The sequence below is a fragment of the Nicotiana tomentosiformis genome, chromosome 7 (assembly GCF_000390325.3).
Source record: "Nicotiana tomentosiformis chromosome 7, ASM39032v3, whole genome shotgun sequence".
Taxonomy (NCBI): domain Eukaryota; kingdom Viridiplantae; phylum Streptophyta; class Magnoliopsida; order Solanales; family Solanaceae; genus Nicotiana; species Nicotiana tomentosiformis.
Genome location: NC_090818.1, coordinates 128,178,289 through 128,204,043, shown reverse-complemented (window position 1 = coordinate 128,204,043; position 25,755 = coordinate 128,178,289). Strand labels below are relative to the sequence as shown.

At 32.4% G+C, this 25,755-nt stretch overlaps 1 protein-coding gene across 1 annotated transcript; it reads left to right on the top strand.

The window, feature by feature from the left end:
• Nucleotides 1-4,788: 4,788 nt before the first annotated feature.
• LOC104106760 (protein LITTLE ZIPPER 4) lies at nt 4,789-8,094 on the top strand (the record flags this gene model as incomplete). The annotated part of the gene is made up of 3 exons (XM_009615378.4): nt 4,789-4,903; nt 5,881-6,021; nt 8,035-8,094. Coding segments are annotated over exons 2-3 (198 nt in total), but the record flags the coding sequence as incomplete, so codon positions are not given.
• Nucleotides 8,095-25,755: the final 17,661 nt, after the last annotated feature.

Below are 25,755 nucleotides of genomic sequence, written 5' to 3'. Positions count from 1 at the left end.
ACGTGTAGGGTTCAATGTACCACCAGTAAAAAATAATGGCAAATTCCATCATTAGAGTTGCAGGGAAATGGTATTATGTGAAATCATTAGGAATTACCTCATAAAAGTAGAGAGTAGAGAGGGGACTTTAAATGGCTGCAATTGTGATGAGGTCATATATGGGATTTTCAAAGGGAAGAAGAAAGGTTTGGTTAAAAAAGATAAAAAGAGAAGTTTCAATTGACATTAAAAGTCTTCACATGTTTTTGTACCCCAAAATATGAGAAGTCTTCACATGTATCAATAATTTCCCAATAGGATTACACACGAGTGAACTCCCTTAAACAACCCCCCCCCCCCCCCCAACAAACCCCCCAACCCCCAAAACCAAGAAAGTAAAAGGGTAATGAGGTGATATCGTAACATTCATCATTAATAAGTTTAAATATATTTTTCTTTATCCATTTGGTATTCAGATTCTACGAATCTAACTAATTCAAATTCGCACTACGCATAATTCGTTAAAAAAGAAATGCTCCTTACCAGAACTTTCTCCGTTCTTAGAACTCAAACTCGTACCCTTTGACTAGGGTAGAGCAATTTCATAGTCTCACAACAATATCCTTTCTAGGAGTCACGTTTGAAGAAATAACTCTAATTTGTGAGTTAATATTACTACTTGTTGACCCTGATAGATCTTGTCCTATATTAACTCTTGAAAAATGAATTAATATCGACGAATAAAATAATATTACCTAGTAAAATTATTTCAAACAATTTTTAAAAAAATAAAAATATTTGTACATTTTCGACATAAAATATAAATATATTTATAAAAATCACTAAAATCTTAAGAAAATATTATAGTTGGAACCCATAATTACAAAGTTATAATGGGTTCATAGGTAAAATTTAAGTGTTAAACCTATCAAATTAAAATTTGAAATCTGCTTGCTACTTAAGAGGGTGGAGGGGATACCTTACCCCTTGTGTGTGTTTGACTCGGTATGACCTATAGGTCACGGGTTCGAGTCGTGAAATTAGCCATTGATGCTTGTATCAGGGTATGCTGCCTACATCATACCCATTTGGGGTGCGACCCTTCCCCACAGGGAAGGAATTAGAGACCGAGTTGCAAGTTCGGCCGAACCCAGTATCTTTGGTTCAATCAATATATTTGTCTTAAGAAATTCATTTAATATGTTCAAATTATTAATTTAGAACCCAGTAACTTAAAAAAAGCAAAAATTCTGAATCCAGAAACTTCAAATTTTAATTCTGCCTCTACTTTTTCGAACCTTACGTGAATGCGAGATGCTTGATGCAACGACGAGCTTCTTAACAGGATGGAGAGTGGGGGAGGATACTTTACCCCTTGTGTGTGTTTGGTCTTTAAAGGGTAAAAAGAAGGGCTAAAGGAAAGTAAGGGGCTAAGTGAATAATTGTAGTTATAGGCAAATGTAGGAAAGTGATGATGAAAATGGATGGGTACTCAATTGGAGTAAAATGAATGCCTTTGACATCTATGGCCATGCAAATCTTTTTCTATGACTGCTGTCATTACCATTCATTTATGTAACCAAAATCATTAAAAATGGGCTCTCTTCTTTTTTTCCTTCCTAGTAAATTTCAATAGCTGCAAAAAGCAGAGTTTATTTATTATTAAGAAGAATAAATAGTAGATGCCATAATTATTTTATTTTAGCTATAGGCTTTGCCATCATTAGCATTTTCAGAACAAATACACTGCCATAAATAAGCGCAGAAAAAGAAAACACACATACACACACAGAAAAACGTTTTGGCTAACTAGTGATTACCCTTTTATGCAAGTTAGGGAATTTTCCTTTTTTCCCCTTTGGTTAATTTGGTATTTTGGTGGTAACAATCATATGAATTTAAAAAAAAAAAAATTACTCCTTGATGTATTTTCCCATTTATTTATGGGTAATAGTCATTTTTACGGGTGGTTATTACAAAATAGTCGGTATTTATAAAATTTTGAAAAGTAGCCACTATTTAAAGCAGAGATAAAATTTGGAGAAAAGTACTCTAGTTGAAACACGGAAAGTTTTAGTATAATATGTAAGATTGTGGAACTCCTGCGTATAAATCCAACATAGTATGTTAGAATTCCAACATATTATGAATTCAAGCACATTATATTGGAACCTCATATGTAAATAATTCGAATTCCAGCATATTATGCTGAAAGTTTTCAGGATTTTAAGGATATTTTTGTTTAAATTTTATTTTCACATGAAAAAGTGGCTAAATTTTCATTACTTTTAAAATTATGACTAAATTTTAATTAGCAGTTGTAAATTAGACTATTTCTGATTTTTTTTTTTTCCCGTAAAATACAGGGGTGATTCTACCTTCCTCGTCACAAAAGTTCAATATTTCACAAGAAATAAAAAATAAAATAGAACAAAGCTTACAAAGTATAATAAATGGACAAAACGGAAAAAGGAAAACAATCGATTATTTATTAATAATATGTTTACTTTTTTTGTGTGTGTGACAGGCAATAGTAAAGTTGCACTAAATGTAAATGGTATGTCAAATTGATCTTGTTATTTATTTAATATAATGTACTGATTTATTTTATCTACATTTTTACTATATATAATCAAATGCGAAACTAACGTTTTTTCAAGATTTACTGATTTTCCAACATAATGCATTTTAAAAACATCGAATTAATTATGGAATTCACCCAAATTAATTCTATAGAAAACATATATTAATAAATAAATAAAAAAAACCCTTCTTTTTATGATTCTCTTTGGTAAATTTTCTTAGCAGTTTTATGATATTTTAAGAAAAAGGGTAATAATTATTTTTGACAAATAAAAAGGTCATTGATAGTTAAATTCCCTAGAAAGATGAAACAATATCATAATTAATATGCAACTTGATGATTAATCAAAGCGAAATAGGGGGGATTTCAGAGAAAATCACGAGAAAAAACCTTAGGATTTTACAATTTAATGTACAAACCACAATATTAACATGAATGAGAAAAAAATACTATACTTACATCCAAAAACATTAATTACCTGTCAAGAGCTTATGACTATCATCTTTCACGTTAATGCACTCATAACCCATGAGGTTAGTCCATCTGTAAAAAACCTCTCATAATTAATTTCAAATTATTTACACTTAATATGGCAAAAAGAATGCTTACCTTATGATACTTGACAGAAAATAATTATGATTATTATTAGCATTACCTAAGTAAAAAAACAAAATACTCTTATGCAATAGCCAATTCAAATTTGAAAGGGCAAAAAATGGTTCCTATATTTGATAATCGCGATTGATACCGCTTCAGAATTAAAAAATAATAATATGAAATTTAGTTAAACAATGAAAAATACTTACTATAGGATAGTAATTTGAAGATTATGATGATTTCAGTTATGAAGTTACTACTAATTTTTAGCTGTTAAAAATATTTACTATACGCTTCCAAATTATCTATTTTCCCAATTTGCCCAATTTTGTCCGAAAACTATTTTCTGGCGATACTAATATAATAACCTCTTTTTATCTTTGACAATAAAGTTCAGTATTACAAATTTACCCCTAAATACCACTAACTATAATATAAAAAACAAAATAAGTGATAGTTTAGAGAAATACTGGAGACTTCACAATACTCAAATGGGCAAATCAGTCAATCTAATACAAGAAATGTTCCAAGGAATTTTTGTAAAGAGGACAAAAGAAGGATTAAGCAAAAATGATAAACATAGAAAAGGGGCAAGATTTTGGTTTGACAAAACCATATAAAAACCCAAAAATTATGATGGTAAATACTTATCCACCCCCGATGTTTTACACTAAATCAAATAACATAATAATAGGGCTTCAATAACAACCTCAAGTTAATATATACAATAATAATTGAATTTACAGAGAAATATATAGATATTTAAGAATTTTTTAACATATATACAAGTTCTCGACAAAAAATATTAGGTTTTATGTAAACAAGTAACTGACACTATGTATTCGCCCCTCGTAAAAATACATATTAAATAATCATGATTAAAAGATAAATATTTGTACGCAGGATATATATTTTGTATTTATCGATTTGATGTAAATACTCGGTATAAGTAAATTTTTAACAATTACGATTAGGTGGGGTGGGTGGGCAAGAAGGGGTGTGGGGGTGTGGAAGTGATGATGGGCTAGCTGCCTTGGTTCGAACCAATCCAAAACATCATTGCGAATCTTTGGAAGGCCAAGCCCCTACCATCATTGGACAAACTCATGAATTACCCAAAATGCCCCAACTTAAGGCCCAAATCTCTATATAAAATGACAAAACTACCCTTAGTTACATAAATACCCTTTATTGCAAAAATAAAAACTATCATTCACATGACGCCATCAAAAAGCACTATATTCATCATTATCATAGTAGAATAGAAGATGAAAGAGAGGAGATTAAATTCGGGGCGAATCTAGTGCAAAGGTTAAGTCTTAACGTAAACTCAGTAATTTTTATTTAGATCTTGTATTTTATATTAAAAAATTATTAAATATATAAGAATATTTAGTTTGAAATCTAATTCGTTGATCCGATTATTATTGTATATTAATCTAATATCATTATAAAAATTCATAAACTTAAAATTCTGGATCTAACCTTGGGGTTATATCCTTGCTTCCTATAGATAACAATTATACACAAGCCGCCTTCCATGCTTACACATGCATGATTATTGTGCAGAGAAACAAACCCCATAAAGATTTCTCTCTCTCGCTCCTACTTTTGCCACTATATATATTGACTTGCCACTCCCTTTTAATTCACTCCAATATTTGTCTACCAATTTTTACTGCCCAAGAAGTAGTTGTTCTTCTTCTTCTTCTTGTTCTATAACTAACCAAGCCCTTACAAAAGGTAATCTTTTTTGAAAAGATAAAGAATCACACACACACACACAACACAACGTTACACTCTTTGTTTGTCTCATTGCTTTTCTTATATTTCACCAACAAAGATAGACAAAAGCCTTTTGCATTGCTTCATTTTTAAAGTAAAGAACTTTCTTTTGTTTATTCCTTTTGTCTTCTCCTACAAACTAATATTCTTAAAGGTTTTATGAAGCTCTTTTCTTACTATTTCTTTCTTTTTTCTTTTGTGGAAATGGGAGTGTTCTTAGGTACATAGGTTTTTAATGAAAGGGAATGTTCTTAACTGAAAAAAATGTAAACTTAGGAATGTTTGTTATAGTCACTTGTTTTCTTCTCCCTTGTTTGTTTTTTCAAAATTGGCTAAGCTTTTTCTAATCTTCTCCTTCTTCTCTTCTTCTACCTTTATTATTATTCCACTTAGTCTTTCATTATTTTATTGCATGTTTAACTAGGGAATGTTACAATTTCTTTTTTTCTTTATTTACCTTTTCTGGATTTCCATTTTGTTCTTTTTTTTGTGTGTGTGTGTGTAAATAAGAAGTTTGTCTTGCTCTCTAGACTTTATTCTTGACTTCCAAATGAGGACAACAGAAAGGCAACAATTCTTGAAAGTGTGAAGATTTGGAAATTTTTCTTATTCTATTTGCTTTTTTTTAGTAACATTACATAATTTTTACCAAGAAAATTTTAGCATTATATTAGTTGTACTATCAACACTACATGTTCTATGTTTTCTTCATCCCCACTTGCCCTCTCTGAATTGTAATGATTTCCCCTACTTTCCCTACCAAAAACAGGTTAGGCAATTCCATTAATTACCCTGCAAAAACCCCTCTGCATCTCATCATTTCCTCCCTTTATCATCATTTATTTATTTATTTATTTGTTATTTCATAATGTCATATCTGCATTGTTTAGATTATGATAAATATCTAATAATATTATATTTTTGTGATTTTTCAGGAAATGGACAGAATCAACTCAAAGCTATACTTACAAAATGTGTACATAATGGCTGAAAATGAGAGGCTAAGGAAGAAAGCTGAGATTCTGAATCAAGAAAATCAACAACTTTTGAATGAACTTAAGCACAGGCTTTCAAAAGCAAATGGTGCTGGTTCTAGTGGAGGAAAAAACAACAATATTCCTGATCTCAATCTCACTAATTGTTCTTCTTCCAAATCTGCTTCAAAATCTAGCAAAAAATAAAAATAAATAAAATTATGGGGTCCCACCTAGTCATTGAATTACTAGTATTAAGGTTTTTTTTGGGGTGTTGTTAAATATTAAATATTAGTAGTATTATAGTAGTAGTCAAATAGTTGGAAGTTATGGATGTTGGTCTTTTGCAGTTTTAGTTATATGTAGTAGGAGAATAGGTAGGAGGAGGAAGGAATATATGTTTTACTGTTTACATCTTTTGTTATTTTTTTAGTTGGGGGTGGTGGGGTTAGGGTTTGGGGGGGGGGGGAGTTAGATGGGGTACTTGAACTTCTCTTTTGGAGCTCAGAAGTTGTAATCAAATCTATCAGCTACAAAGAAATATAACATATGCACCTTTTATATATTTCTCTCTTTTATTTAATTTCCTTGTTGATTAGCCTTCTTTATTTAATTATTTATTTATTTATTTATTTATTTATTTATGTTTTGCCTTTGTAGTGATCTTGAATTAGTCCAAGGTTACAAGTGATTTTATTTATGTTTTTGGAAAGTTAAAATATACTAACTTAAGTAATGTAGCATATGATTTGACAGAAAAATTCGTGTATTCTTTTTCGTGTCACACAGTGACATAGCCACATACAATAAAGTATAGTTAGTTGAATACCCTTTAATCAAAAAATTATAATGCGTACACAAATCAAAAATTACTTTATATATATATATATATATATATAATTTTGAACACTCTTAGCGAAATTTCTAATTTCGAAGCAACTGGTGTCACAACAGTGTCTTTTGCATAATTTACTTGAAATAGAATTACAATGAACTATATAACTAGTAAGTAATTTGCCTCTCTTGGCTAGCTGTCTTTCAGATATTATGTTAACAATCTTCTTTTACTAGTTACCATAAGAGTGCTGTTTCATAATAATCCATTTATTTGCAGTTAATGAAGTATCTTTTCCTAAATTGTCTACTTTTTTCCATATAAAACCTAAAAGTATATCTAATAGATTGATCCGAATGAAGCAATTAAAGAAAAATTATAACAGATTTTTGGCCTATAGAACTTTGAAAGCACCTGCTAAAAACATTGCAACAGAAAACTCTTTAGTGGAAATGATTTGCCGGCCTATTGAAACTCTTTTAGTTGATTTGTATAGCTTTACGTTACTTCATATTAGATTTGTGTCAATTCCTCTGGCCTTTTAAATTAAGAAATTGAATCGGAATACAGCAAGCTCATCTAATACATTCGATTTGCCTCCTTTGGCCGGCCACCACACCATTTTTTGTTTTCAAATAAAATATTTATTCGCTATCTTTCTTTGAGCTCCAAAGCTTGCACTAGTTCTTGTGGAGCAAGTATTATATTACAAGTTCTTGCTCTGTTATTCCATCACAAGTGATTGGGAGTATGTTTTTAAATTTAGCATAATATCCTAGTTGTACTAGAGAAATTGTCACGACTCAAAATCTCACCACAAATGTCGTGATGACACTTAGTCTCTAAGACTAAGTAAAGCCGATTTTCATTACTTTTCGAAGCCATTTTTTTTTATAAAAACTAACAGCGGAAATAGTTACAAACAACCTCCCAAGACGGGTAATACTGAGTCACGAATTCTAACTGAATACATGAAATAATCTCAAGGATCGAATATTCAATAATGTTTGAATAATAAATAACAATACAATAAAAAGACTCTAAGGAACTGCGACAACCAAGCAGCTCTACCTTGAATCCTTGCGATCCCACTCTAACTCTGTTCAAGTCCGATATCTCCAAAACTTGGCTCTGCACAAAAATGTGCAGAAGTATAGTATGAGTACATCACGGTCGGTACCCAGTAAGTATCAAGACTAACCTCAATGGAGTAGAGACGAGGTACAGTCAAGACACTCACTAGTCTAATTACCTGTGCAATATAGTATACAAAATAATAGAAAATAAATAATAATAATAATAATAATAATAATAATAATAATAATAATAATAATAATGGCAACACAAATCAACCAGTGATATGCCCGGCATGGCAACAAGAACACTATTAATATTACTCAACAAATAATAAATGCAAGTACACCCAATTAAACCAAGTTTTTCAAATAAATATCTTTCACATATAATTCTTCCAAATAATTCTCTTTTAAATATAATTTCCTCAAATAAATATCCTTCAAATATAATTCTTTCAATAAATCTTTTTCAAATATAATTTCCTCCATAAATATCTTTCACATACAATTCCTTCAAATACTAATTATTGAATAAAAATTCTTCCAAATAAATATTTTGAATATAATTCTTTCAATTAAAAGTCACCATGTGACACCTCATTTCATAATCATAAAAATACGGGTCTCAACCCTTTTTATATTTTCACGGCACTTCGTACCCATAATATCACGACCCAAAATTCCACCACAGGCGTCGTGATGGCACCTAATCTCTAAGACTAGGTAAGCCGATTTCAATTACATTTTAAAGCTATTTTTTTAAATTTATTTATTTAATAAGTAATCAAAACTAACAACGAAACAAATATGAATATACAACCTCCCAAGACTGGTAGTATTGAGTCACGACCTCTAACTGAATACATGGAATGATCACGAGGACCGAATATACAATACTGTCTGATTAAAAATTTAACAGTACAATGAAATGAAAAGACTCCAAGGGACTGCGACGACCAAGTAGCTCTACCTTGAATCCTTACGATTCCGCTTTAACTCTACTCAAGTCTGATATCTCCAATACCTGGCACTGCACAAAAATGTGCAGAAGTATAATATGAGTACACCACGGTCGGTACCCAGTAAGTATCAAGACTAACTTCAGTGGAGTAGAGACGAGGTACGGTCAAGACACTCACTAGTCTAATAACATATGCAATATAATATACAAAATAATAGGAAACAAATAACAATAAGGGCAGGATAAAACAACCAGTGATATGCACATCAGACAACAAGAATACAATTAATATCACTCAACAATTAATAAATACAATTACACCCAATTAAATCAAGTCCTTCAAATAAATGTCTTTCACATATAATTCTTCCAGATAACTCTCTTTTAAATATAATTTTCTCAAATAATTACTTTTCAAATATAATTCTTTCAATAAATCTTTTCAAATATAATTTCCTCAAATAAATATCTTTCATGTAATACTTTCTAAGTAAAAATCCTTCCAAATAAATATTTTGAATATAATTCTTTCAATTAAGAAGTCACCATGTGACACCCCATTTCATAATCATAAAAAAATATGGGTCTCAGCCCATTTTCATATTTTTCGTAAACACGGGTCTCAGCTCATTTTTCATATTTTTTCACGGCACTTCGTGCCCATAATTAAATTATTATATTTTCCAGGCACATCGTGCCCCCTTTTCATATCACAGCTGCACGAACTGTTCACGTGCCAATATTATTATCATTAATCACATCACCTCGTGTCCACATTTCATATCACAACTGCACGAACAATTCACGTGTCAATATCCCCATTATTTACTCACGGCACCTCGTGCTCGCATTTCATTTTATAATCTGCCTGGCAATAGCCACAGACTCTCAGTTTCAACATAAATCAGATTGTTATCAATTTACCAACAATAAGACAAATTGCACAAGGTATAAAAATAAACACAAGAAAATCATAACATCACATAAGAATCACCAACACCACAACTCCACGTCATCACATATCGTCCCTAACAATAGCCATCATTATCGCTCCTATTGCCACCCTTATCGCTCCTATAGTCACTCTTATCGCTCCGCCCAGACAATATAAATAGCCACCCTTATCGCTCCGCCCAGATCATATTCCAACAAAGACAACCACAGTAAAATGCCACCCTTATACCCACATAATATCAACGGTGAAATGTCACCTTTATATCCTCAAAATAATAATTAACACAACATAATAATTTACACGGAAAATTATCACGGAAACATAACAAAATCAATTCATATCACAATTTGCCCAATTGCCACAATCAAATTCCAAAGCTACAACCAAGTTAATTAATTTCACAACAAATAGCCAAAAGCTCCACACAATGTGCACGGCACCCAAAAACAATCAATAGAGATAGAAATTACTTAACATAAAACAAAGTCTTCATTAAATTCAGATTTTCAATAATTATATAAACACCTCTTCTTAAACTCATTTAATTAATTATTTACAGAGAAAAAATCCATAATTAAATTAAATTCCAATAATTATCAAATCAACAAATTCACAGAATTACATAAATAATCAAGTAACAATCACATCAAATTGTCGTATAACAACAGATTCAACAACAACAAGGATTTAGGCATGACAGATAGATGATTAAATATATATACAACAATTATCCAATTTACCACACAATATGCTCAAGACTTTAACTCAATAAAATTTACACATATAAGCCGAGTACGTACTCGTCACCTCGCGTACACGGCTTTTCACATTTCACAAATGGCATATAAGACTCGATGCCTAAGGGGTAATTCCCCCACTCGAGGTTACGCAAGACACTTACCTTTTTGAAGTTATGCCGGTATTCCAAAATCGCCTTCTTGCTTGAATTGACCTTCGGACCGCTCAAATCTATCCAAATTAATTGCATAACTTTATTAAAATTCATCGGAAATAATTTCGGATAATAATACGTCGACTTAAAATTTTATTCCAAAAAGTCAACAAAAGTCAACGCGGGGCCCGCCTCTCGGAACCCGACATAATTTTTACGAAATTCGAACACCTATTCCGATACAAGTTCAACCATACCAATTTTATCAAATTCCAATAACAACTCGACCTCCAAATCTTAAATTTTTATTTTTAGAAGATTTTGCAAAAATCTTGATTTTCTCCATTTAAATCCGAATTAAATGATGAATATAATCATGGATTCATGGAATATAAACACTTTAGGATATAGAACACTTACCCAAGTCAAAGTCGTTAAGAACTCCTCCAAAATCGCCCAAAAACCGAGCTCCAAAATCTCAATCGAAAATGACAATGTGACTGATTTTTGGTCCTTATATTGCTGTCTAGTTTCGCACCTGCGGTTACTGTTCACGCACCTGCATCACTATTCACGCATATGCGAAAAAAACAGCAGCTGCCCAGAAATTTCAGCAGCTTTTCTTCAAGTCCGAATTGATCCGTTAACCTTCCGAAATCCACCCGAGGCCCTTAGAACCTCAACCAAATATACCAACACGTCCCAAAATACAATACGAACTTAGTCGAGGCTTCAAACCACGTCAAACAACGCCGAAATTACGAATCGCGTATCGAATCGAATTATAAGTTTTCAAATCTTCCAACTTCTATATTTTGCGCTAAAACGTATCAAATCAATCCGGAATGACTTCAAATTTTTTACACAAGTCATAATTGACTTAATGGAGCTCTTCCCATTTCTAAAATCGAAATCTGACCTCGTTATCAAAAATTCACCCTTAGGTCGGACTTTTCTAAAATCTTATATTTTCTAACTTTCGCCAAAATGTGTCGAATTGTCCTACGGACTTTCAAATCTAAATTCGAACATACGCCTAAGTCCGAAATCATCATACGAAGCTATTGCCATCCTCGAAATTCTATTCCGGGGTCGTTGGCTCAAAAGTCAACTCTGCGATCAACTCTTTCTATTTAAGCTTCTAAATAAGAATTGCTCTTTTAATTAAATTTCGAATCTTCAGTAAATCAAACTCGACCACACCCGTGGGTCATAATACATATTGCGAAACTGTTCGAGACCTTAAGCCACTGGACGAGGCATTAATTCTTAAAATGACAAGTCGGGTCGTTACATATAATTAAATCATCATATTTTTCCGGCACCTCGTGCCCATTTTTCATTTCATATTTGCACGGACAGTTCACGTGTCAATAATAAAACTATCATATTTTTCCCGGCACTTTGTGCCCACATTTCATATCTCAATTGCACGGACAATTCACGTGCCAATATCATCATTATTTACTCACGGCACCTCGTGCCCACATTTATTTTTATAAACCGCCTGACAATAGCCACAGGCTCCCAATTTCAACATAATTCAGATTATTATCAATTTACCAACAACAAGACAAATTGCATAAGGTATAAAAATAAACACAAAAAAAATCACAACATCATATAAAATCACCAATGCAACCACTCCACATCATCACATATCATCTCTGACAATAGCCACCCTTATCACTCCTATAATAGTCTCCATTATCCCTCCACCCTGACAATATCAATAGCCACCCTTATCTCTCCTATAGCCACCCTTATCGCTCCGTCCAGACAATATTCCAACACACATAACAACAGTGAAATGTCACCCTTATACCCACATAATATCAACAGTGAAATGCCACCCTTATGTCCTCAAATTAATAACTCAAATAACATAACAATTTACACGGAATATTATCGCGGCAACATACAAAATCAATTCATATCACGATTTGCCCAATGGCCACAACCAATTCCAAAGATATAACAAAATTAATTAATTTCATAACAATTAGCCCAAGGCTCCACACAATGTGTATAATATCTCAAAATCAATCAACAGAGATAGAAAATAATCAGCATAGGGCAACGCCTTCATTAATTCAAATTTAGATAATTATATTAATACTTCTTCTTAAGCTTATTTAATTAATTATTTGCATAGGAAAAAATCATAATAAAATTAAATTCCAAGAATATCAAACCATCAAACTCACGTAATTCACATAAATATACATGTAACATTCACATAAAATTGTCATATAAAAATAAATTCAATAAATGTAAATTGAGGCATGGCAAACAGTTGATTAAATAAATGCCAACAAATATCCAATTTACTATACAATATGCCTAAGACTTTAACCCAATATATTTTGCACATATAAGTCCGAGTACGTACTCGTCGCCTCGCGTACACGGCTTTTCACATTACACAAATGGCACATAAGACTCGATGCCTAAGGGGTAATTCCCTCACTCGAGGTTAGGCAAGACACTTGCCCTTTTGAAGTTATGCCGATATTCCAAAATCGCCTTCTTGCTTGAATTGACCTCCGGACCGCTCAAATCTATTCAAATCAGTTGTATAACTTCATTAAAATTTATCAAAAATAATTCCGGATAATAAAATGTCAACTTAAAAATTTATTCCAAAAAGTCAATCAAAGTCAATGCGGGGCCCGCCTCTCGGAACCTGACATAAATTTTGCGAAATCCAAACACTCATTCCGATACGAGTTCAACCATACCAATTTTATCGAATTCCAATAACAATTCGACCTCCAAATCTTAAATTTTTATTTTTGGAAGATTTTGCAAAAAACTTAATTTTCTCCATTAAAATCCGAATTAAATGATGAATATAACCATAGATTCATGAAATATAATATTTTTAGGATGTAGAAAACTTACCCGAGTCGAAGTCATGAAGAAACCCTCAAAATCGCCCAAGAACCGAGTTCCAAAATCAATTTTTGTGTTATGAACTCAAACCCCCGTTTTGGGACTTTTAATTCTGCCCAGGTATTTTTCTTCTTCTTCGTGAACGCGGTCACTGCCTCGCGTTCACGAAGCACAATATTCGTTCTGCCAAATTTCTCCTTCGCGAACGCGACCGTCCTCTCGCGTTCGCATAGACCAACTTGACCGCCTCTCCACTTTACTCTTCGCGAACGCGACACATGACTCGCGAACGCGACCACAACCTCGCGAACGCGTAGAACAAGGACTCGGGGTCCTCAATTGCCTCACTCCTCTTCGCGAACGCGAGCCCATCTTCGCGAACGCGTAGCTTTAACACCAGCTCCTCTTCGCGAACGCGAGACCTCCCTCGCGAACGCGAAGGGAAAATCTTTCCTATCTCAAATTCCCCTCCGCAAACGCGAGGGTCCACTCGCGAACGCGAAGAAGGAAACCAGAAGAAGCACACCAGCAGTCTTCAGCCAACATGCCAAGTCCAAAATGATCTGTTAACCTTCCGAAATCGACCCGAGGCCCTCGAGACTTCAACCAAACATACCAACGCGTCCCATAACATCATACGAACTTAGTCGAACCTTCAAAACACCTTCAACAACACCAAAAACACGAATTACACACGAATTCAAGCCAAAAATTTTTGAATTCCACAAAGGACGCTGAAACCTACCAAACCACTTCCGAATGACCTCAAATTTTGCACACAAGTCAGAAATGACACAACGAAGCTATTCTAATTTTCAGAATCGGATTCCGATCTCGATATCAAAAAGTCAACCCCCCGGTCAAACTTTTCAAAAATTCATCTTTCGCCATTTCAAGCCTAATTCCACTACAGACCTCTAAATAATTTTTCGGACACGCTCCTAAGTCCATAATCACCATACGAAGCTATTGTCATCATCGAAATTCCATTCTGGGGTTGTTTTCCCAAAAGTCAACTCTCCGGTCAACTCTTTTTATTTAAGCTTCTAAATAAGAATTGTTCTTTTAATTAAATTCCGAATCTTTCGAAAATCAAACTCGACCATACCCGCGGGTCATAATACATATTACGAAACTGCTCGGAACCTTAAGTTGTTGAACGTGCGTTAATTCTTAAAACGACAAGTCGGGTCGTTACAGAAATTAGAGTAAATCCAATTTCCTTTATTTAGGTAAGGTGCAGTAGTAGCATTTAATTTGCATAATGCCAGGAGAAATGTTAAAAAAATCATTTTTCTTTTGAGATTAAAACAGATAGAAGAGGAAATAGTTTATGTAACTTTAGTATCAAGTCAAGTATTTGGGCGAGATAATCCTTTCTTGAACACTATGTGATTTGAAGTGTAAACTAAATTTGTTTGATTAATGCTTTATATTATGATCCATAATCCATTAAGTGGGATTTTATAACAACCCTAAATAGGCTTCTTTTATCTATTTTTATTTATTTTTTCTACGAAGGAAAATGTTACTCTTCTCTCTCTGTTTCTTAGAAAATGGTATAAAACCTCTAATTACAAATTTGAATTTTTTTTCTCATTGCTGGTTATTCTCATGATGGATAAAAAATTTAATGGAAAAAAAGGAGTAACTCAACATTTTCAGTAAAAGAGAAAAAAAAAACACCGCCAGAATTTGTTGTACATAGATGGATGAGATGAGATTCCTCCATTTTTAACAATAGATCTCGAATTTAAATCCTAAAAATAAATAAACAGTAATAGAAATGCGTTTTCTACTTTAATGAAATTTATATACAAAAGCAAATTTGGATTAGTGGAACTAGTAAATTTCGAATATTAAATGATTATTAGAAAAAAAACAGAGGATGAAAAGGAATAAAAAGAAGAAAAGTTGGCAAATCAAAGAGATTCTGTGAGGGGAAATCCAATCAGAGGAAACGTCATAGAAAAGATTTACGTATACTATAAAGTCAATGAGGATTTTAGTACTTACGGTTTTACTATTAGTAAGTAAAGTAGGACGAGGAGGAGGACCCCACCATATCTTTAAACCTTTTGGATATGACATGGCGTCTTGTCATTTGCTGATGCCATCCACCTCAGGTTGACCATCCTCAAACTAGTGCACATCATAAGTTATTCAAATGGAGTACAACTTAAATATTAACAACGGTGTGGTGGAATGTTAAGTACTCTTTCATCTTTAGTCGGGGGCTTCGAATTTGAGTCCGGGATATGAGTCGCATTTGTTAGATAGCGCTTTACACCCTAGTGTGAAACCTCTCAATACGAATTCGGATTTGGTGGAACCCCAATAAGGATAATCGAACACCGCACGAAAAACCAAAAAACAATATAACTTAAAGTACGCCCCCGTTTGGTTATAGATTTTGGCTTTAGTTTTTCAAAAAAAAATTGAAATCATTATTTGTTTATGAAATATGATCATGTTTTGGGAAGAAAAAAATTCAAAAATTTTCAAGTTCCCAAAAACTAATTTAGGACAGTTTTTGCGTGAAAGTTTTTCTTCCACTCACAAAATTTCAAGTCTTTTTCAAATAAAATGCATGTCCAACACAACTTCAACTTCTAAAAATTATTTTTTAACGCATCTTCAAAAATACTTTTTTCAAATTTCAACCAAATATATGTTCAAACGCTAGTTACTTTTCTGGTCATGAGTCGGAATGTATTCTTCTATCCTTAACTAGAGATTTTGAGTTCGAATTTTGAGTATAAAGTTATTTTTGATAGGTAGCGCTACCCCAAAAGAGAATACCCTGTGTGAATCGAATTAGTCGGACCCAAATCAAATATCGAACACTAGAATTTTGTTTTGTTTTATCTAAAAACAAGAAGAGAAAAGAATACCAACATGAAGTTAAACATGAACTCGCATTGCAATAGGAATTGAGCATGAAATTTGTTGATATCAACATCTCCATTAATAACAATCGACGAATATTTCAATGGGAAAGTAGTGTATTTATTTAAAATTGGTGACGCAATTCATTCTAGTAGCCCCCTTTTCACACTTAAATCTCTACTATTTTCAAATTCTGAAAGTCTTATTTATATTAGTTCCGACTCATAAGGATCATTACTTTTAAGTATTTTTTTTAGATAAGAGTTTAATTTATATACAAAGATAATATAAAGAATACATAACGAAAGTAACCTATCGTATTTTTAATAAAACAACTTCTATTTGGACATTTAAGTTATATTCTGTTGTAATTTTATATATATATATATATATATATATATATATATATATATATATATAAATTAAACTCTTTAAAGAAGTATAATAGCTGAGTTTTTCATGGTTATTACCGTATTCCCCTTATGTACGAGATCTCCAAAATCATACCTATGTGTCGAACCTAGAATATTGAAATTATTCTAGGAAACATTTTTAAATATTAGACTTGAGTGACTATACCTTATATTTAAGATAAAATGGAAATAGTGATCATGCCATCCGTAAAGAAGGTGCATAATTCAATTTCATTTAACCATTCCCTTCACTTTTTCCTTACTCCACACTTTTCTCCCGGGAAAAATTCAGAATTTAACTTCTATAAATTCTATCTTTAAGTCCATAGCATTGAACAATATTTACTACTTGTTGTAATAAATTTTTATATATAAATTTACGCTTCTCATCAAAGTACTGGGTTCAGATGTATTCGATGTCGTAACACTACTTCCGCCCCCGCTTCCTTCATCCCTTCCCCTTGGTAAGAGTTTCACTAAAAAAAATATTTATATACTACCAAAGGAAATGATTAATTTTGGCCATCATATCCCATAGTCAATTTTCTTCATTTCTTATCCAAGAGATTTCAAATTATATTGATCTTCTTCTTCATCATTATAATCTGAATATCTAGGGTTTGTAGGTCACTTCAGTAAAATCCCAACTAGTAACAAAATTTTGAACACAAGTCAAACTATAGAAGCTAAAGACAGAAGCCTCATATAGGCTATGATTACTGTAAAAATGTCCTTATAACAAGCTGCCAAAATCTTCCAATAAATTATATAAATCCATTCCCATCACTCAGAAATGATGGCAAATTCAATTTCTAATTTCAACACTCCATTTTAAATATATATTTTTTTGGGTATTTAATTATTTAAAATTTCACTTGTAAAAAACTTGGGTCATCTTTGGTTGATGAGAATATCCTATTGAAGATCTTGGTCATCAGAACCTATATCTAAAAGGCATCATTTCTTTTTCTTTCAAAACCATCCCTTCAAAAACATCAAGAAATGAAATCAACACATTTATAACAATAGTCTTTCACACATACACCTATTAATTATGAGGGAAAACTTTTTTTCTTCTTTCAATTTATGAATACTCATTGATTATTTTGTTGAATGGATTTTCATTGGTATGTGACTTCTTGTTTAAAAAGTCAAGCTTGACATTAAGTAGTATTTCTCCATCACTTCAGCATGTCCTCCCCCTTCTCCTCTCCAAAATATTTCCAGTATAATCATTGTTCTTCGTTTCTGTTCTATTACTGCTCTGTCACGATCCGAAATTCTCACCCTCTGGACCGTGATGACGCCTAACATTTTACTTGCTAGGCAAGCCAATGTTAGAATAGTTTTTAACCATTTTTAACAATTCAAATTAAATAATAACCAAGGAATTGAATAATCTGAAATAGAGTGAGAAACTCATAACAATCACGATATCTAGATAATTTCTCAGAACCGGTGTCACAAGTACACGAACGACTAGAGTAATACAAATAATGGTCTGAATGAAAACTTGACTGTCTGAAATAAAATAAACAGCTAGAATAAGGTAGAAGGGGACTTCGGGGCTGCAAACGCCGTGCAGTCGTACCTCAAGTCTCCGTCAGGCAATCAATCCGAGCAATCTACTGACCGCCGTCAGGACCGACTCCAAAATCTGCACAAGAAGTGCAGAGTGTAGTATGAGTACAACCGACTCCATGTACTCTGTAAGTGCAGAGCCTAACCTCGACAAAGTAGTGACGAGGCTAAGGCGGGCCACTTACAATAACATGTACGCAGTATAATAATAATAACAGAAAAAATACACATAAGGTAGTTAACTTATGAAAATAAACTAAATCCTCGAAATTAGTAAAATCAGAAACACCAGTCCTCAGAATCTCGTATTCAAAACACCGAAAGCTAACACAATGCAACAATGAATACAAAACACACAATCCGTTGTAGCGCGTAACCCGATCCCACCGTACAAACACAATCCTCCTTTATTTCACCATATCAATATCAAGAATAACATGTAAAATCCGTTGTGGCGCGCAACCCGATCCCACCATATAATCAGAATTAATATCATAATCCGCCCTTATTTCACCATATCAAAATCACATATAAAATCTGTTGCGGCGTGCAGCCCGATCCCACCATATCAATATCAATCCTCCCGTATTCTACCCATTGCAGTGTACAACCCGATCCATAAGCAAAATCAATAAATGTAATCAACTCAACAACTCAAATCACAAGAATCTCTACTATTAGAGAATATGAAAGCAAAGCCACAAAGGAACCTTGTACCAAATCAAGGAATGCTACAATTAATACTAAGCAACAAGATACACCAAATATAAGACAATTAAAGTGTACAAGTAAATAAAGTAAGACATGTAGCCATTAATCATGGAATCATGGAAGGAACGAGCATTTCAATACAAGAGTAAATAGATGACAAGTAACAAGTTTACAACATAGAAAGCAACTAAGACATGTAACAGTTAAGATATGGAATGAGATAATCAATGAAATACGGGAAAGCATGAAAACATCTATTTTGACGGCGTATATACACTCGTCACCTCGCATATACGCCGCTACACATGTAATTCGCATAGCACATTGCTCAAAAGTTCATAATTCCCTCAAATCAAGGTTAGACCTAACACTTACCTCGCTTCGCAAGCAAATCAAATCTCAACCGGGGCTTTTCCTCTAAAATTCGCCTCCGAATCGACCGAATCTAACCAAAATCGACTTAATATCAATAAATAATGCTAGGGAAATCAATTACAAAACATAAAGCTAAGATCTTTACATTTTTCCCGAAAAGTCAACAAAATTCAACCTCGGACTCGCTTGGTCAAAATCCGAGATTCAGACCAAAATCCAATTACCCATTCACCCCAAGTCCGGTTACGTTATTAGTTTCGAAATCCGACCTCAATTTGAGGTCTAAATTCCAAATTTACAAAAATTCCTAATTCTACCCAAATCCTTAATTTTTACCATGAAAATCCTAGATTTGATGTTAAAATCTTATGAAATGTAATGGGTAATTGAAAAGAAGTAGATTAAAGTCACTTACCAATGTATTTAGGAATAAAATCTCTTGGAAGAATCGCCTCTAAAGTGTCACTCGAATGGAAGGATAACTTTTAGACCTCAACTACCGGACCTGCCTGGCTAGAATAACCACCGGCTCCTCCTAATAAGTCAAATCCTTGTCCAATTGGACTTAGTTGAAATCTAACATATGGGATGGATCACCGTGATACTTCCGGAGCATGGACACATGGAATACCGGATGGACTTCTGACAAAGTAGGTAGCAATACGAGCCTGTAGGCCACCTCATCCTCTCTCTCAAGAATCTCAAAGGGTCTGATATACTTAGGGCACAACTTGCCCTTCTTTCCGAACCTCATCATACCCTTCATGGGTAAAACCTGGAGTAATACCCTCTCTCCAACCATAAATGCAACATCACGAACTCTACGGTCGGCATAACTCTTCTGCCTGGACTGAGCGGTGTGAAGCCGATCCTGAAGAATTTTGACCTTATCCAAGGCATCCTGAATCAAATTGGTGCCCAACAACCGAGCCTCCCCGGTCTCGAACCATCCAACTGGCGAATCATTCTTGCCTGAATTTTGCTAAAAGATAGGAAAAACCTCTTGCGATTACTTTTTACTAAAAATCACTAATCTTGCCTACTACAACTCCTTCGTGAGAATTAGAATGGAAGTAAGTAAGATTACAGACTTGGAATGATAGATTAATAAGAATTACTCTCACTCTATTATTTTACCCAATAGTTATCATATATTAATTTTGCTTTGTAAGAATTACAAAATTGACATACAACTAACTTTAGAGAAGAAATAGATAGAAGTGATAATAATTAATTAAAACTAATATTTCAGCGCAATATAGAAATATAAGTAGAAGGTTTCAGGTCAAGCATGTAGTAAAATTGAGATTAATATTATAACTATATCGAGTTTCATCAACTACCCCAACAAAAGTGTTTACTTTATTATGGAGTATTTAAATCTCACAAAGAAAGAAATTTTTAAAATTTTATTAGTACTCTTAGAGAATCCAAAAAACTACAAGAGGAAAGTGAAATAGATAAAGAAAGAAGCAAAGACCAAAGCTAGAGAAATAGTTGCTAATTGGTATGTCTGATATCCTCCATTCAACACAAATATATCATACTATTTATAGAAATCAAAACCCATAAGGTGCCATGTTGCCTCATGCTTCTTGTGATTACCCAAAAGGTCATCTTTAAATTTAATAATTAATTCTGTGTTCTAAGACCTCGAAAAATACTATTTATCATTCCTCGACTTGCGTGCGCTGTCCATATAATTTTTCGAAAAGTTTTTATGTGAAAAATTGATTAAAATGTGAAATAGAGCCTTAAAAACTCAACTGAGTTGACTTTGGTCAACATTTTGAGCAAACGAACCTGGATCAGTATTTTGACAGTTCCGGTAAGTCCGTATCATAATTTGGGACTTGGGCGTATGCCCGAAATTTAATTCGGAGGTCCCTAACTCAAATTATCGCTATTTAACAGAAACTAAAAATTTAAAGGCTAAAGATTCCAAAGTTTGACCACTGATTTGACTTTTTGATATCGGGGTCGGAATCCAATTCCGATTCCGAAAATTTAAATAGCTCTGTTATGTCATTTATGACTTGTGTGCCAAATTTGAAGTCATTCCTGATTCATTTAACATGTTTCGGCACAAGTTTTGATAAATAAAAAAGTTTGAAACTCTTAAGTTCGAATCGAGGTGTGAATTGTAATTTCGATGTTATTTGATGTGATTTGAGACCCCGAGTAAATCCGTATTATGTTACGAGACTTGTTGGGATAATTGGACGAGGTCCCGATTGGCTCGGGTGAGTTTCGGACTTGTTTCAGATCATTTTTGCAAAAGCTACCAGTTCTCGTTCTGGTGTTTCGCACCTGCGACTTTTGGAGCGCAGGTGCGGCACCGCTTCTGTGGCTCGGCCTTCGCAAATGCGGAAGGCACCGCTTCTGCGGCTCCTTCATGTGCTTCTGCGCAACTGCAAATGCGGCTCAAGTTCCGTAGATACGGACACACGTTGGGCAAGCCATTTCGCAGATGCGAGATTTTTCTCGCAAATGCGAGCTTGCAGATGCGAAAATAAGTCCGCAGATGCGAAAATACTAGACAGAATGCTTAAAAATCGGGAGTTAGCCATTTGAGTCATTTTTGAGTTTTGAATCTCGGATTTAGGCGATTTCAAAGGGATTTTTTTACGACTTTGAACTGGGTAAGTATTCTATAACCAAAAGTGATTATATTTCATAAATCCAGATCTATATTCATCATTTATTTCGGATGTAGATGGAAGAAATTCAAATTTTTGTAAAACTTTCCAAAAAACGAAAAAATTAAGATTTGAAGGTCTATTTGACATCGGAATTTGGTAATTTTTATATAGTTGGACTCATCTCGGAATGAGTGTTCGGATTTCGTATGTTTTTTCGAGATTCGAGACGTGGGCCCCACTATTAATTTTTGAGATGAATTTTGAATTTTAATCCGAAAAATTAGTAAATTCATATGGAATTAATTCCTACGATTTGTATTGAGTATATTAAATTATTTATGACTAGATTTGAGGATTTCGGACATGAATTCGCGAGGCAAAAGTTTATTGGATTCTTGAATTTGGTTGAAAAGCGAAGTAAGTGTTGTGGTTAACCTTGACTTGAGGGAGTTGGACTTATTTGTCTATTTGCTACGTGATTTAATGTGCGGATACAACGTATATGTGAGGTGACAAGTACTTATACGTTGTGGTTGAGTCAAAGCATGCGGGTGCAATTTGTTTATTGTGAATAATTACCTATTTAATTAAGATATTCATGCTTAAGTTTATTATTGATTATTTGATCATTATTCGTGAAATTATTATTCATTTAATTATTGTTGAATATTTTAGAAGGTGAAGTCGGTATTTTGGTATTGAATTGATTGATAAGTGTATATCCCCGCATTTAAATACTCTTCCGAATCAATATTATTATTTTCATGGTAAGGAAGAGTGTAAAAGCACGAAGGGTGATGCCGTACCATTTGCATTATTTATAATATCATTGTCATGGTAAGGAAGAATGTAAAAGCACGAAGGGTGTTGCCGTGCCATTTGTGAGTGTAAAAGCACGAAGGGTGATACCGTGTCATTTTCAGAGAGTGTAAAAGCACGAAGGGTGATTATCGGCTTACTTAGTTCTGTGATAGGCGTTATCATGACGTCTTGAGTTTTGGGTCGTGACAAAGGGGAGGTGAGAATTGGTGGTACTTACACTTTGTAATTACAAGGTTACTTTTTAATTTCCTTCTTTTTTGTTTTTTATTTTAATTTATTTTCTTTATAACTATTTATTTTCATTATTTTAATTTCTTTTTATTTTATTTTTACTTTTTAAATTTCTTCTTTAATTTTTAAATATATTTTTCTTTGTAAATTATTTTTCTTTTATTTCTCTACCATTACTTCTTGTGATTCCATGTAATTGCTCGTATATTTTACTTCTTATTTGTTTTATTTTCTTCATTGAGCGTAACTGCGTTATTATTCTAGTTTTTGAAACTACACCTCCTAATATTAGAAATAATGAGTCATTAACAAACTTGGCATATAATGAGTGATGTCATTAAAGTAGAATTTCGTTGTTGAATGAGATTATAAACTTATTATGCCTCATAATCTTAAGTTGTATTAGAACTTAGTTTTATTATGTTGGAATTTGACATATGTTAAACTATTTTTTATTTTTAGAATTTTAAAATTGTGTTATATTTATGGTTCCAATTTACTTGTTTTAGTAGTATTGGCTTGTTATTTCACATTGCATGTAGTTCAAATTTTAGTTAGAATTGATAGATTAGTTTTGTCAAACATTTGAATAATGTTATGACATTATATTTATAAATATTAATTTATTGTATCAAACATGCATTCCATGATGTTCTTACAAGATGTATATTTTTAGTTTCTATAATTAATTAAACTAAATATTATTAATTTAAAAAATATATATCAATTATTTTTTTAAATATTAGTTATAAATATATGATTACTAATTAATGTATATTCAAAAAACATATGCATCTTAAATACCAAATCTAATATCATTTATACTTATAAAAACTTATTTATCGGCATATATTTATTATATTAACTTTTAAGTTATGAAAATTACTTCTTTAATCTAACTATGTAATTACATTTGTGCAACCAAACAATACGCTTGTAATTACTCTATAATTAAGTTATGGCAAACAAACAGGTCATTGTAATTACTATATTGTATAATTACTAGGCTGTGTAATTACTACCCTAGTAATTACACCAATTTCAATTACCAAGTGGTTTTCTAAATAGGCCCTTAGTGTCCTACTTCTTTTTCATTTGTTTTTATCTGTAGTATTTGGCCCGCAAATACTAGTTAGGAGATATATACGTTTTTTTAGCGGAAGCGGATCTACAATAACCACAACTTGTGTCACCGATCGTCGAAAATTCTCACGAAACGATGAATTACCTTTGTCCACATCCTATTACCCCATCTCTTAGATGCAGGGAATCTAACCCTAGCCGTCATTTATTTTACATAGAAAATACTAGGATTTTGTTTTTCTTTAAACCCATAATGGTGTATTTACAAGTTATAAGTAGAGTTTAGGAGAAGAACTTATTAATGGGCTATGAATAATCTAGGTAAAAATGACACAAGGTAGCCACTCTAAAGGGCTGCTATTTAAAACTTAGTCAATGCATCCTGAATTTCAGTTTTTGAGTTCAAATTTTCGGGATAAAAATATCCTTAATTGTCCTGAAGTTAAAAGTTTTAGTTTAAATTTCAGGACAAATGTATACTTTGTATATCAAGTATCACTTTAATTCAAAATGTATTTTTATGTATATAATTTTTGTATATTTATTTGTGAAGTGCCATCTTATTTTAAGATGTATTTTTAATGTATATTTCAAATATATTTTATATGTCAAGTGCCATTTTAATTCATGATGCATTTTTTATATATTTATTTTTTGTATATTTATATGCCATCTTAATTAAATTTAAGATATATTTTTTTTATGTATATTTCACATGTCTAAGTGTCATCTTAATTGAAGATGTATTTTTTATGTATATTTTTTGTATATTTTATGTGTTAATTCAACGTATATTTTTTATATATACATTTTGTATATTATTATCGAAGTAAGATCTTTATGTTAAGAAAGGAAGAAAGAAGGAAGAGAAAAACTTAAGAAAGATAATTAAAAAGAAAACGAATGGAACAAATTTAGATAATATATTGACTTCGGTAGAAGACAAAAGTAAGAACATGAACAAAAAGAAGAAAAGCTAATAGATAAAGAAAAAAAAAGGCACGATTTTTGTACAAAGAATTATTGACTTTCCATTCAAATTGCTTATGTTTAAGGATTAATAATTAATATTCATATTTTAATGGAACTGTATGCTACAAATATAAATATTTTTCTGCCACAACTGAATATTGGATTTCATGCTAAGAATTTGTTATATTTCTTTTAAAATGTGACAGTTATGTAAAGTTCCCTAATATTTTTTAACATTACCATTCAAAGTCGTTAAGATGGTTAAGTTGGACAATATATACAAATTTGTTGAACTATGACTAAGCGGAATAATTAAAATGAGACGTCATTTAAAAATAAAGAATTCGTAATTATAGTTAGTATAAGGTCAAGACCAATTAAGAGCCCGTTTGGCCATGAAAAATTTCACTTTTTTCGAAATCAATATTTGGCCATAAAATTTCCATATTATACTTGAAGATGAATTTTTAAATTTTTCGAAAATTTGAAAAACTCCAAAAAGC